This window comes from Dipteris shenzhenensis, chromosome 22 (genome assembly GCF_047967505.1).
Source record: "Dipteris shenzhenensis isolate YYH24624 ecotype China chromosome 22, Dip_SZ_1.0, whole genome shotgun sequence".
Lineage (NCBI taxonomy): Eukaryota > Viridiplantae > Streptophyta > Polypodiopsida > Gleicheniales > Dipteridaceae > Dipteris > Dipteris shenzhenensis.
In genome coordinates this window covers 18385424-18400371 of record NC_141617.1, presented here as the reverse complement: position 1 = coordinate 18400371, position 14948 = coordinate 18385424, and the positions used below count along the sequence as shown (strand labels likewise).

Here is a 14948-nt window from a genome sequence, read left to right as displayed (position 1 = left end):
TAACATTCCCTGAATGCATTTTGACTGTTTGAGCACAATGCCCTCATCTGTTCGCATAAACTGAGTGCCCAAATAATAGTTTAAAAGTCCCGGATCAGACATCTCAAATGAAGCTTCAAGGTCATTCTTGATTATGCAATTTTCTCTTCATTTGTGCCTTTGAGCAGCATATCATCCACATACAGGATGACAATCAAACTACTCCTTTTCGTCTTTCGTGACATAAAGGGTACTCTTCGGCTTGACCATTTTGTAGACCCTAATCGGTAAAAAATGTATGAATTTTCTCATACCAAGCCCGTAGGGCTTGTTTCAACCATAAAGTACCTTATAGAGTCTGTAGACTTTAGGTTCCCTGCTGCATCCATGTTCAGCCTGTCATGCTTATCCTTTGTCAATTTCTAAATTTATGTTATGATTCAGGATTATAATGAAGGTACTGTAAATTTGTATCGGCTGATTAATTATGGTTATGTTTCCTATGAGTACATCTACATGTCTTGTGAATCCATGACCGTATTTAAGTCTAAACCTCCCCACCCCCGCCCCCCCCCCCCCCCCCCCCCCCCCCCCCCCCCCCCCGCGCGCAAAATAAAAATAAAAACATAGCTAACGCCTCTGTAAGGGTAAAAATAAAAACATAACTAACGCCTCTGTAAGGGTCTTTTGTGGCTCGTACCTTACGCTCCTCTTACGGCACTCCTCTTACACCTCTTACCACTATGGGCCTTTCTTCTTAGAGCATGGGTGAAGATACACCTAGAATTACAGCATGTTCATTGCATGACTCACATTGATCACATTGCACACTTGCATTGATCACTGGCTGGTCATTTTGCACCTGCAAATATTAGATGATATGTGATTACAGCTGTGCGGTAGAGCCTATAGTAAGCAGGCTGGCTAGAACAACAGCCCTACAATTTTGGTGGGCATTTGGCAAGGAGGAAGGCACCTTCTTGCTGACATCAGGGTTGGCCGGCGCTAGGCATCATTAATTTGTTCATAGTTGGAGGAGAGAGTTTGACAAACTCTCAAGAGTGCACAGGGTCATGCAAATGCACATGTGGAGGGGCTAGGTTCCACCAATAGGAGTATCTCTTCTCATCGCTTTTGTAGGGAGGTATAAGGAGGCCACTTGAGTTTTGACATAGTACAGTAGCGAGTTCTAAGGTTGTTTTTGGACGACGGCCTAGGGAGGTGCGAGCTATTTATCAGGAGACCTTTGGTTATGGGAGGACAAACCCTTTAAATAATTGGGACTTAGGATTGACTCGCCTCACTTTCACAAATGTGATTAGTTGCCGAATTCAAACCAGCAGCGTTGCATGGAAACCATCTCAACTTGTTCATTGCATGCAACCTCACGTCTCATTTGACTTTTGCTGCTATTATTGGACTAGACTGTGGAAGAATGGACAACATTCTTATTCTTATTTATTGGAAGTGTTGCATTGGTGTCATTACTTGCAGTCATGGCATCTCTACATATTTGCCAATGACATTGTCAAGAGGTAGAGGCACGTAGACATTTCGTCTAACAAATCATATCATGAAGCAGAGTTATGGGCATCTCTATGATTGTGAACAGTGATTGCTGGTTGACAGTTGCACGCCCTCCACCCCCTCCCCCCATTCTCTGCCCTCCCCTGACCAATGTTTAAAAGCTGATCTGTAATTGCAGCCTTGCTGATTTGAATCATTACAGTTGTATTGTCTCTTGTAGTTGGCTTGCACATGGAGTTGAGGTGTTTAGAGACATGGCTGTCTACATGTGTATTTTGGTTGATTTGTTTCATAGATGCATGCTTGTGTTGGGAGAAAAAGATAATACCTTCAAGGAACTTTGGTAAACATGCTACAAACATGAACTCTAGGACTTCTTATTCACAGTTTAAAGTTTATGGAAGGACTCACTTTTCTTTTGTGTTATTGTATAGGAAGAGACAAAAGAATCGAGAAGTAGAGTCTGGGGCAGGAAGAATGGTAGCTCGGATCAATAGAGAGAAAAAACTAGATTTGTTGGTGGGCCCTCGACCTGCTTTACCACCAGGTCCAAAAGGTGTTTATATCTATGGAAGTGTTGGGTGCGGTGAGTATCCACCTTAATTTCAATTTCAATTTCAGTGTTTTATGCTTACATGGCATGAGTAACTACATGTTTATGAACATGGATGTCTTGCCACATCACATGTGACAAGTAGGTTGCAACATTCGGAGTTAGTTTGGCTTTATCTTGCAAGTAGCTGTTATCCATGGAAATTTTTCTTGCATTTATTCATCTATTTTGTTTTGGTGGGCCCCTTAATTCATCTGACAAGGGAAAATAAACTGCAAATACAGGCTAACCAGACCTTTTTGCGGTCTATAAGGTTTGAATGCTTCTTTGTGTAAATTGTGAAGCATACATATATTGTGCATTGAGAAACTCAAGAATGCCAAAGCATTCATTGGAACTCTATGCATTGTGGAACTTATGGATAGAGCTTTGAGTGGACTCTTGATGACATGCACAATGGCAAGCTTGTTATCCCAATGTTGGGAAAAGTTCTGGTCATTTTTATTTCTTTGTCATTTAGGGACAATAACTTGGTTGTGATTCTCTTACGGTCTGGTGCTGAGTGGTGGCAATCTTCTCTAAGTGTATTTGTTTTAGCATTACGTGAGCTACTTCCTGTCTCCCTGGATGAGGCTTTTGTGTACTCATGGGACTGATGTATTGGTCTGGATGTCATGGCAAGAGCTCATGCTTTGCGTGGCAAACTGGCCCTGACTTTAGCTAATTCCGTTGCCTTGTTCTTCAATTGAGGTCGTGTCAGTTCCTTAGCTATCCATATCTTAGTCCCTTCAACTTGTAAGATTGTCAAAGAAGCTTGATCCGTAAATCTCGCGACTTGAGTGTAAGAATAGCATGTCCTTTGGAACGCCGGATATTAGTTGCCCCGTCTTCAGGAAGCCTCGCGTAACTCATACTCATACAAGCCACTGTGGGCTGAGGCAAAGGGCTCACTAAAACCCTTTGCTGAGTACTATACTAAACTAAGCTCAAACTCAAAGCTTAAAGCTAGAAGCTAATGACAAACAAGCTGTGTGGGTGGAGCTACTAAACGAGCATCCACTCCAATGCGGAATGCAAAATGAAAAGTCCTGAGTGTAACAGTGCTACATAGTCATGTTAGAATGATGATCGTCTACACAAAACTAACATCCTCATCATCAGAGCGCCAAGGTGGATGAGGTAGTGGGGGCATAAAGTCAGAGATAGAGCGTTGGCGGCTACCCGCAAACGTGGTCATGTGTCGTCTCCTGGTCTTAGCTCTGCGTATGACAAGGGTTACCGTAACTCCTACCGGGGGAGCCCCAACTCTGAACAAGGAAGGAATATCTCCAAGTGTAATCTGTGCATCCATTTTCTTTTCTTAGCTATCGCGTCGCTGCCTTTGTGTCACGATCATGACGCGGACTCGTGGTATGGGAGTCCACATGGTCTAGCTGGAAGAAATCAGTGATCGAGCTCTGAGAAGAGTCTATCAAGGAGGTCTGCTCATGTGTCCGTGATCGAAGTAGACGCTCCCGGTGTTTGACTACCTCATGAATGAAGGCGGCTAGGCATCTTTGGTTCGAAAAGGAGAGAAAGACGCTCCCGGTGTCTGACTGCCTCATGAATGAAGGCGGCTAGGCATCTTTGGTTCGGAAAGGAGAGAAAGCGGTACAGTATCCCAAAGCTGTCTCTAAAGAGGTAATAGAAGTGTCCTCGAATCTCATAGTATACAGGGCATCTGAAAATGAAATGCTCCTCAGACTCAATCTCTTGTGTGTCGCATAATGTGCATAAGCGCCTCTCCCTGGTAAAACTCTCAGCCGTGCCACTCTCAATACGAAGTCTATGTGAAGAGATCCAAAACTGACCAATAGAGATCCTCAGTGAGTGGGTCGATAAACCCTCCGTTGTGATATGTAAACAATGATCCCTGTAGAAATTGAGCTTCACTGGAAGCTCTCTTGGTCCCAACCAGGTCTTGAAAGTGTTTAGCTGCAAAAGATTCTCACGAATGACCTGGTTGAACTCATGAGACAAGAGAAGGGAAAAGGACGCGTCAATGCTATACCGGAAGGGGGGGAGTCTATCCATGTGGAGTCCAAATCACTCAAACCATCTCTTTGTGCGTGCAAATCAGCATCTCTGATCACTTGCTGCTGATAGTGCCATAGAGGAGGACATTGCTAGCCACGGTAATCTACTGGTCCAGAAGTACAATCTCCATATCCCCAACCCGATATAGGTAAGTGATAGCCTAAAATGCAGCATCAAGTTGTAGTGGAGAAGATTTAAACTTAGCCTGAATGATCTGGTGAGGAACTGACGGCTTACTACGAATCATCCATGATAGCATAAGAACTTGTAGGCGCTCCACTCGAGCCCACTCTATATTTGACAGATCCGGCTCCCAACTAGGGCTACCATACATCCCCGCTGGGCGGACCAAGAAGTCAAAAAGCAAGCCCTTGGTCCGCGTATCCTTTGCTGAATCGGGCCTGCATCGCCGCTCTCATAGTAAAGATAGGCCCATAGAAGAGAACCCCTAAGTATGTATATGACGAAACAATCTCAACCGGCGACCCGTCGAAAGTGAACTGCTTCCAGTGCATAGCGGCTCGGGATGTGTTGAAGATCATGACCTTGGTTTTACGAAGGTTGACCTGTAAATCATGGGAATCACAAAAGGACTGTACTGCATCTATGTGTCTTTGGAGACCTTCTACTAAGGAAGATAAGAGTGCCACGCCATCTGTGTATAACAAGATCTAAATCAAACTGCAGCAAGAGAGCATCCCTCCCCCCAAGTGTCTGCATAATTGTCTCAAGCTCATCAATATAGAGGCCAAACGGGGTTGGTGATAAAGGACACCCTTGTTTGACCCCAATAGTACTCGTGAACTCATTTGTCTACCCAGGCGCTACCCGAACTCTACCAGAAACCCTCTCGTAAAGTGCCATAACAACCCAAATGATCTCCTAGTCATAACCCAAGTCTTGGAGACGCCTAATGAGACGGGCTCTTGGAACCGTATCAAAGGCTTTGCAAAAATCCACAAAGCAGCAATATATCCTCTTTCTCTGTGCCCTCACCTCCTCAATGATACATTTAAGTATGAGGATGTGATCCATGGTCCCATGATCATGTCGGAATCTAGCCTGTTCATCTGCTCTAAGTCCCTGCATCTCTGCAAATTGACTGACCTTAGAATCAAGCACTGATGCATAGATCTTGGACATGACATGTCTGAACATAATGGTTTTGTAGTTATCCCTTGTCTTGTGGATGGGTGAAATAGTGTTAATAGTCCAGGTGCGTGGGAACCCCAGGCAATTAGCTTCATTAAAAAGCTTTGCTAAGATCGGGGCTAGGAGATTAATCCCATGTGCAATGAATTTAGTGCATAGGCCCTCATGATCTTTCGCTCGGCCATTTTGAAGTTTCATCACGGCATCCTTCACACCCCCCCTAGTGAAGAGTGTGCAGGATGTGGGGCGGGGTATGTGTGACGGTCAGGAGCTGGCTGATTTGGGATATCATAAAGCGTGCGTGCATAATTCAGCCAGACTTGAGTGTTAGTGAGTGGTGAAGGGGACCACCCCTCTAGAAATCTCTGCCAAAGCTCCTTAGAGTTGTTACTAAACAGAATATTTAGTACTTCCTCCTTGTTTCGGCGGGCGAAATCCAGCTTCTTCCTACGAACCAATTGACGGTACTCAAGTAGCGTCTCTGGTTTGTTCGGGAGTTAGTTTTTGGTTCCGAATCTAAGTTGATGGTGTAAAGCCTTGCACTCATCATCATACCAGCTATTACAAGGGACGATCCCAGGTGGTGGTGGACAAGTGAAGCGAGTAGTTTGAGGGAAAGCGTGAAGGGCAGCCTCGTGTAGTGAGCGGGTGACCAGAGCAGCACAGTCCTCTAGTAAGGGTATAAAGTTGATATACGTGAGAAGTATGTAAAGGCGAGCTGAATATATAGGCGAGAGACTGCGGTCGAAATGTATGCCATGATAAGTAGGGTGAGTGATCTATGGAGCGGGAGGTGCTGTGAGATGGGGTGTGAGATACTAAAGAAGAGATATATGTGATCAGCCCCGGGAGGATAGGGTATGATCGTAAAATCAGTGATATGAGAGGCGAAGGCAAGGGATCCCATGATGTAATCAACAATGCTAGAGCCCCCTCCATGTGGGAAGCAAGTAAAACCACCTGAGGAGGGCCATCTATCAAGACCATTATAAATAATAAGATCATGCATCCTGCCTAGATCTAACAGAACCTGCTCTCGTAAGATGTGACCGGAGCTCGTTTGTCAGCTGAAACTCGTATCATACCTGCATCCTCAAGATCAATGTCGGGTAGTAGAATGGCAGCATCTCTGAAATCGAGAAGTGGTACCTGATGAACCCCTGTTCTCGCGTTGAAGACCCCAACCAAGAGGACTTCCCTGCGGCTCGAGAAGTCAACAATGCCCTAGTAGAGAGTTGCCCCTGTGTCCCTCGTCTCATCTCTATAAGTAGACTCCCATGTGTACCTGTTGAACACTGGCAGTGGGCCCTCTGGACTCTGATGTATCTTTGTATAAAAGACTATGTCACAACCTGTATAAGACTCTGAGACATTCCTTGGTTCTGACCATAAGCTGCCATTACAGTTCCAAATGGTACAAGACAGGGTCTCGGTATGTTGAGTCTCATAGACCTTGACCCCCTAATCGAGGGGAGGGGTAGATGCCTGCGAGTGACAGGGGACCGTAAGGAGTCGTCCATCTCAAACTACCGCCCACTTCCGATCCTTGCGGGCCTAATCCTGCTGTTGTATTAGAGTGCGTTGCTCCTCAGCCTGTAAGGGGGTGAGATCCTCATCCATGGATATCGATGGTTGGTCTCTTAGAATTGATCTACATTGTAGAGCTGAGAGTCGTGCATGGACATCATGGAACTGCATGATATTCGATTGGGGTCTCTCCCCACCTGCCATGCCCTCTCAATCCTGTGCTCAGCTACCCCAAGAGTGGTGGCCACAAATGTAGTCACTTCGCTCATCGGTGTAGCCTCGATGCGTGGAATGCCACGGACTCTGATGTTGAGATCCTTACTGGCTCTCTATTGCTGCTCCATAAGGGTGGCCGAAATGGTTGCCTTCGCAGGTTCTTGCTTGGCCACGTCTACCCATCTGGATGTCTCCTCAATTACAGATTGCATGCTTGCAATCTGTGCCTCAACCACTGGGGTACTCTCTGGTATTGCATGGATGGCTGCTGCCTTCTGTCGGAGCTGCAAGATGTCCTGTCTGAGCCCCTACATGAGGCCACTCAATCTCAAAGTCAGAACACATAGCTACTTGCCATGGTTGCTCTCTTGTGAGCTGCAAAAAGATCTCATCTCTGTGTCTGTCGGGTTGTCTCTCACTGTGGCGAGGGGCATAGTCTCTGTGATCTCTCTAACCGGTGGGCCATATCGAGAGTGATGCCTCTGGTCAGACGGTCTCCTCCGAATAGGGCTGTGATGGGTTGGATCTCCATCGTACGTGTTCTGGTCCATCGCTGCATTGTGTGTGGCTCCTGCGTCTCTAGTTGCATCCCTCCTTTTCGTCGTCTCATCCCGTTGACCCATGCCATCGTCATTTCATCTATCTCCTCCTCTTCTACTCCACCATGTTAGTAGAAGACTTGAATTCGTAGAAATTTGTGACGTGTCTCTGAGCTCGATCCACCCTTGTCTCCCATGGTATTGTCCCGCGCGCGTACAAAGCTAGCTAAGGTAGTCTGTTGTGCCCAGAAGTTTAATCCTCGTACTCCTTGGCTCAGTGCAGATACGTGATGACCTGAAATGCAGCACCTAGCTGTAATGGGGATGACCCAAACTCAGCCTGAGGAATTGACGGCTTACCGCGAATCATCCGTGATAGCATGAGAACCTCTAGCCGCTCCACACTAGCCCACTCTGTATTCGACAAGTCTGGCCCCCAACAAGGGCTTCCATACATCCCCGTTGGGTAGACTAAGGAGTCAAAAAGCAACCCCTTGGTCCGTGGATCTTGAAAGTACGAGCGGAAGCACTGTCTCTCTAGTCTGGCCAATGAAGCGTATCCCCTACCCAAGCAGGCTTGCATCGCAGGTCTCATAGTGAAGATGGGTCCGGAGAAGACAACCCCCAGATAAGTGTATGATGAAACTATCTCAACAAGTGACCCATCAAACGTGAACTGCTCCTGGTGCATGACGGCTCAAGATGTGTTGAAGACCATAACCTTGGTTTTACCAAGGTTGACCTTCAAATCATGAGACTCACAAAAGAAGTGTAGTGCGTCAAGGTGTCTTTGGAGCCCCTCTGCTGGAGACAAAAGTTCCACGTCATCCGCATTACAACAATATCTAGATCAAAGTGCCAGCAAGAGAGCATCCCCCCCCCCGTGTGTCTGCATCACTGTCATCAATGTAGAGGCCAAACAGGATAGGTGATAAAGGACACCCTTGTTTGACCCCAATAGTGCTCATGATCTCGTCTGTCCACCCTGATGAGGCAAGCTGATCTCTCGATGTAGCATAAATGACCAAGGAGCTTCTATGTTTTTTAAATTTAGTGTGATATATGCTAGCTCATTGGGCATAGGATTTGAGTTACAGTTTACTGGAAGGGGGTAAAAACTGTCATGAAAACAGACTGTCAAACATAGAGACTCATAACTTTTTGCAGCAGTATCTGATTCAAGATCTGACTATATAGGAACATGCGCCTTGAAGAGAGCTTCGCGCTGATATAAATTTCATTACAATCGGACTGAGCAGAAAGTTATGAGCAAAATACTAACAGGGGGTCAAACTGTCATGAAAACTATCCTCCACCCAGGCTAATTTCGCCTGAGTAGGATGCTCCCTCAAGACTCCACCTTCATCAACGATCCATCCCTCATAGATTTCGCCTAGAAGAGGGGAAGAAGTTTGCATAGTGGCTCGGGAAACAAATGGACCATGTGTGCACAATGAGCAGCCGAATAAAAAGAACTTTTAAGGCTTTGAAAGAAAGAAAAGGGAAGAGACACTCAAGAGAGAGAGAACCTGAAGTGACCTTCATTACAAATAGAGTGAGAATCCACCTCAACACTACAAACACAAGGGAGAAGAAGAGGTTTCATACATACAAGAGGGAGCGGAAGCTCCAAGACTACTCATAGAGAGAGAATAAACTAGAGAGAGAAGGACTCAAGAGTCTACATAAGAGAATATCTACAAGAGGAAGAGAAGGCTCATGGAAGAGGCTTGGGGAGACTAGAGCTACAGCAACATGAGGCCTAATGGTGGAAGAGATTCTGATGAACAAGGGAGAGGAGGGCTCCTTTTATAGAGATTTTGTTACCCTCCTTCACCCATTTACAATTGCTGCCTGTAGATTCCTTTCCCCATCAATCACATAAGCACGTATGTCACCATCCATGTCCTTTTTGGCTACTCTTGCCATGTGTCCCATCAAAAGATGCTCAAGACTCTTAAAATATTGAGAAAGTCAAGAGTCTCCCCACATGGAGCCCATAGGGACCCTCTCTTTTCCACATGTCCACATCCTCCTTATTCGACATAGGAGTTCTAGAAGGATTTCTCTTGACTTCACACTCCTCCACATGCCTTCCACACGCTTGGCATGTGGCCTCTCTTATATTATTGGAACACATGGACATGAGCCCACCTCTTTATATGATTCACTCTTTCTATCTTCTAAAAAACTCATAATATCCCATACACAAATAACTCTCACCCCATACCAAGGTATTTATAATTCATACCTATGGTATTTACAATGAGCCATTCCACTCATCCTCTCAATCCCATACAATATCGTAGAAAATAGAAATAAGTGAGAGCCACTAGGCTATCACTTGATACTCAAACCCTTATCAAACATAGAGAAAAACAATATCAATGCCAAGTTAAAAATATCAAATTTTGGCGTCACATCTTTCCCCCCCCAGCAGATCCTCTCTAGTAAAGAGAGGGTCTGCTGGCCCTCAAGGTGGTCGAGCATAGAAGAATTTAAGGCGATACTCATTGGTGCGTCCGGGTATCACCATGCCATCAACATCCTCAAGCTGGAAGGTTCCATTCGTGAACTTCTTTTTGACTCGATATGGTCCCTCCCATCGGCCGATAAACTTTTTGTCTAGCCGCTTGTCCAGACGGCTATCAAATCTCATTACCAAATCTCCTTCTGCAATATCTTTCTTCTTGCGTAATTTGGTGTCAAAACGGGCCTTGCGCCTTCTTTGAGAAGATTCCAAGTTTTGTAAGGCCTGTAATCTGCATTCATCCAAGGCTTCTAGCTGTACCAAGCGTTGAGCATAGGCATCCTCCTGTCCTTCTATTCTTGCAACAGCTGTGCGAAGACTATGTATCTCCAATTTGATGGGTAAAATGGCTTCTATTCCATACACTAGTTGGAATGGTGTAAACCCAATAGCTAGCTCGTGTGTGGTTCTGTAAGCCCATAAAACTTCTGCCGAGTGCCTATCCCAACGCCTTTTCTTGGTGTCAACAAGCTTTCCCATTGAATTGCACAACGATCCATTTGTTTTCTCAACCAAGCCATTACATTGAGGATAGTATGGCGTGGACATGCTATGATTTATCTTTAGCTTATGCACCACATCTTCAATTAGTTCATTTCTAAAAGAGGTTCCTCCATCAGTGAGAATTTCCAAAGGACAACCAAAGCGTGAACAAATTTGATCAAAGAGAAATTTTGCAACTGTGCTTGCCTTGCTATTGACTGTGGCCTTGGCCTCTGCCCATCGAGTCGCATAATCTGTGGCCACCAATAAATAATGCTTGCCCTGAGATGAGCGAGGGAGTGGTCCCACAAAGTCCAACCCCCACCTCTCAAATGGTTCATATGCTGGAATAGGCTTCAGGGGCCCAGGAATCAATTGTCGCCTTTCAAACTTTTGGCATACTTTACAACTTCGACACCATTCATATACATCCTTATGGAGGCATGGCCAAAAGTATCCTGCATTAAGAATTCTCCTAGCTGTGCTTGCTGAAGCAAAATGACCAGAGCATTCATGACACATTTCTAGGATTCTCCTAGTCTCCATGGGATGGACCACCCGACGGAGCACCTTATCTTTTCCCAATTTATAAAGAATGTCATCAACAATAGTATAGGGACAAGCCTTCCTTACCAATCTCTGCTTTTGTTGTGGAGTTAACCCTTGAGGAAACATGCCTTCTTCCACATATTGCTGAACATCTTGCAGTTCTGGCCATCCAGTGTCTACCAAAGAAACCACCCCCCGGTCTTGTACTACAATGGCTTGAGTAGCTAACTCATCTGCCCTTTGATTTTCTTTTCTGTTTATATGAACAAACTTGCAAAAATCAAACTGACCACATAGTGCCATAGCCTTTTGATTAAGCTCCTTCAAATGAGGACTTCTTGTCTGGTAATGCTCTTGCATTTGCTTTATAATAAGCTGAGAATCTCCTCTTACTTCCAATTCTTTAACTTGACTTGAAGACAACCCTCCAAACCAAGAATCAAAGCATTATACTCAGCTGCATTGTTAGTTGTGATACCTGGAAGCTCTTGTCCTCTTGCCCATACCTCTTGACCTTCAGGATTCATCAAGACTATCCCCCCGGCTCCTTGTTGGCATGAAGGACTAAAAGCCCCATCAAAATACAAAACAAAAGTTGTTGGTGGTGTATCCCTTTCATCTTTAATGTTCTCCTTACATTTCTTTTCTTCTCCTAGATCCTCCCGCCCTGTGAGCAAATCTGCCATAGTGGACCTAGTGGTATTTTCAGTGACAAAAGAGAAAGAGAACTCTTGAAGCTCTGACAACCATTTTGCAAATCTCCCCCCAAGATTAGGCTTGCGAACTAGATATGCTAATACAGACTGAGAGGTAAGGAAGAAAAATGGTCGAGGTAATAAATAGGAGCGAAACTTTCTGACAGAAAACACCAAAGAGAGAGCTTGCTGCTCCATTTCTTCATACCTTGTTTCCACATCTGTAAGCTGTCGGCTGGCATAATAGATGGGTTGCATTCTACCTGCCTCTCCTTTTTGTAGCAATACAGCACCAACTGAATGCAAAGATACACTTGGATTTACATAAAAGTCTTGAGACCAATCAGGGGGCTTCAATATTGGGCCCTTACTCATGGCCTCCTTAAGTAGCTGGAAAGACTCTTGTTGCTCCACACCCCATTGGAAAGAAACTCCTTTTCTTGTCAACAAGTTCATGGGATGCACTATCTCTGTGAAATCATCACAAAAGCGTTGATAATACTTGCTCTTTCCTAGAATTCTGCGAACACTCGTGACACTCTCAGGACTTGGCAATGCCATGATTGCTTGAACCTTGTCAGGATCCATTTGCAAGCCTTCTTGAGACACAATATGCCCTAACAAGACTACTTTTGTTTGAGCCAAATGACACTTGCTAGGATTTAGACACCCTTTTGCTTCATCAATCCTAGCTAAGGCCATCTTTAACTTCTCCATGTGATCTATGCGCCGAGAATAAATGCAAAAATCATCTAAAAACACCCGTATGAACTTTCCCAAGTAAGGCTCCAGGACTTGACTCATGAACCTTTGAAATGTAGCTGGTGCATTGGTCAACCCAAAAGGCATCACTCTGTAAGCAAAAACTCCCCAAGGTGTGACAAATGATGTTTTCTTTTGATCTTCCTCCCGAATACGAATTTGAAAGTACCCAGAATACCCATCACATACAGAATACATCTCATGCCCTGCTACTTGGTCTAGTATTTCATCTTGGAATGGCAAAGGAAAATGATCCCTCTTAGTGCATGCATTCAAAGGACTAAAGTCCACACAAACTCGCCACTTATTTCCTTTCTTTGGTGTGACAACTACAGGAGATATCCATTCTGAATCATCAACAGGAAAGATGAATCCCACCTCAAGTAGTTGTGTTATCTCTTTCTTTAGTGCCTCAGCTTGGATCACCCCCAATCGCCTTAAGCGTTGCACAACTGGCTTGCTTTCTGGCTTCAACTCAATCTTGTGCTCCACAAGAGAGACTGGCCGAACCTGTGAATAGCTTGTTGCAAAGAGACATGGAAAATCATCTAGCATATCTAAGTACTGGAGCTTCTCACTACCTGATAGAGAATCACCAAGAAGCTCTTCATTGCGTTGGCGTCGTTTAATGTGCTCCACATCCTGGACATGAAGTGTCTCTACAGGATCTTCTTGCACCACCACCTTGTTCCTTCCTGACTCATCCCGATCAGCACCAAGACAAAGACCAAAGGCCACTCCTTCCACCTCACCCTCTGAGTTGGACTCCTCGGAGCTACACCCTGTCTCTTCTTCTTCATCGGTTAAGTCAAAGCTTGAACTCTCTGATGTTGAAGACTTCTCCTTGACAACTTCCTTCTTGCGGCTTCTGATGTTGTAGCGCACCTTCTTATCATTTCCCTGCAAAATCAATTCTGCAGTATCCCACTTTTGAACAGCCTTCACCTTGCGTAACCAAGGCCTTCCCAAAATCAATGGATAGGCACGTGCATCTGGCTTGGTAGGGATCACCTGAAAAGTAGTCGGAACAGAAATTCCACATACATCCACTTCTAGATTCTTCACAACTCCCAAGGTCTTAACCCTAGTGTTGTCAGCCAATTTGATGCGATAAGGAGAGGTAGTACTAGAGTATTTTAAATCAGCATCAATCATGGTCTTCTCACTCATGACATTAATCGATGCACCTCCATCAATGTACACATTAGAAATCACTTGACCATCAATGATCACATCAACCACAGGTACATCATCACCAACATCTATATCAACAACAGGATTGGTACTTTTCTTCTTTTTCTTCTTTGACACTCTTGTGCTTGCTAGTTTTCCCCATTCCTTCCGTAGTTTTGGAGACAAAGCAAGTAATTGACCAAAGGTGATATGAGCTTCCTTTTCTTTAAGGTCGGACAACAAGTCATAGCTTTGAATTCCTTGTCCTAAAGGAAAGTATGACTGGCTAATTCTCCTTCTAGATGCCTTCTTTTTCTTACTACGGTGTTTCTCTTCCTGATGTTCCTCATCTACTTCTTCCTTGCTTTCTTCTTCTTCTTTTGCTTTACCACGCCCCCGTTTAGCCATCATTACCTCTCTTTCCTCATCCCCTGAAGAAGCTTCTAACAAGGATACTTGTTTTTCTTCTTTCTTTCTCAATCTAGGACACTCGGGGCGATAGTGACCTTTTTCATTACATTCATAGCAAGTGACCCCACTCCTATCTCGAGGCCTATCTTCACTCTTCGGTGCTCTAGGTTGTTGTGCATTAACCAAATGCAATTTCAAATCAGCAAACTCTGCCATCAATTGGGAGATATTATGATCTAACTCAGAGGACTTTGGTACCTGAGGAGTGCCCATTACCTCCACCTTAGAAGTTGAAGCTGTTGAAGACACAAAAGAGGATTCGATCTTAAGAGAAGCTTCTTTCTTGGTCGCAATGCGAAGCGCCTCCACGTATGTTGTTGGATCTTTACTCATTACCTTTGAACGAAGACGAGGCTCCAAAGCCATAACAAATTTGCTCATCTTTAAGTGCTTCATCCCTGAGAGACTTTGAGGGGCCGATGATGGCGATGCCACAGCTCGCAAAGCTGCCCTTTCATACTTTGTCCATAAAGTTTCATATCGGATTGCCAATGCAGAGACCAACTCACCCTCTCCTTGACAGAACCGGTCCAACTGCAACATCAAAGCATTTGGCGACTCCACTGCCCCAAATCTCTGCTTCATTGCTGCCACCACTTGGTCCCAGTCCTCCTTGGTAGAGTCCGGCAAGGTCTCATGCCAACTCAAGGCTACACCTTCAAGAAAATCAGGCAAAATCTCCGCCCGATCCTTCATGGACCATCCAGAAAGCCGGC

At 44.9% G+C, this 14948-nt stretch overlaps 1 protein-coding gene across 2 annotated transcripts in view; it reads left to right on the top strand.

Annotated features, from left to right (window-relative positions):
• The window catches only part of LOC147887828 (AFG1-like ATPase family protein), a 48206-nt gene that overhangs the window by 13155 nt on the left and 20103 nt on the right, over positions 1 to 14948 (top strand). For both annotated transcript variants that reach the window (XM_087393383.1, XM_087393382.1), the window contains exon 5: positions 1941 to 2092. In XM_087393383.1, the coding sequence (XP_087249509.1) occupies positions 1941 to 2092 (152 nt within the window). The remainder of the gene's footprint in view (positions 1 to 1940; positions 2093 to 14948) is intronic.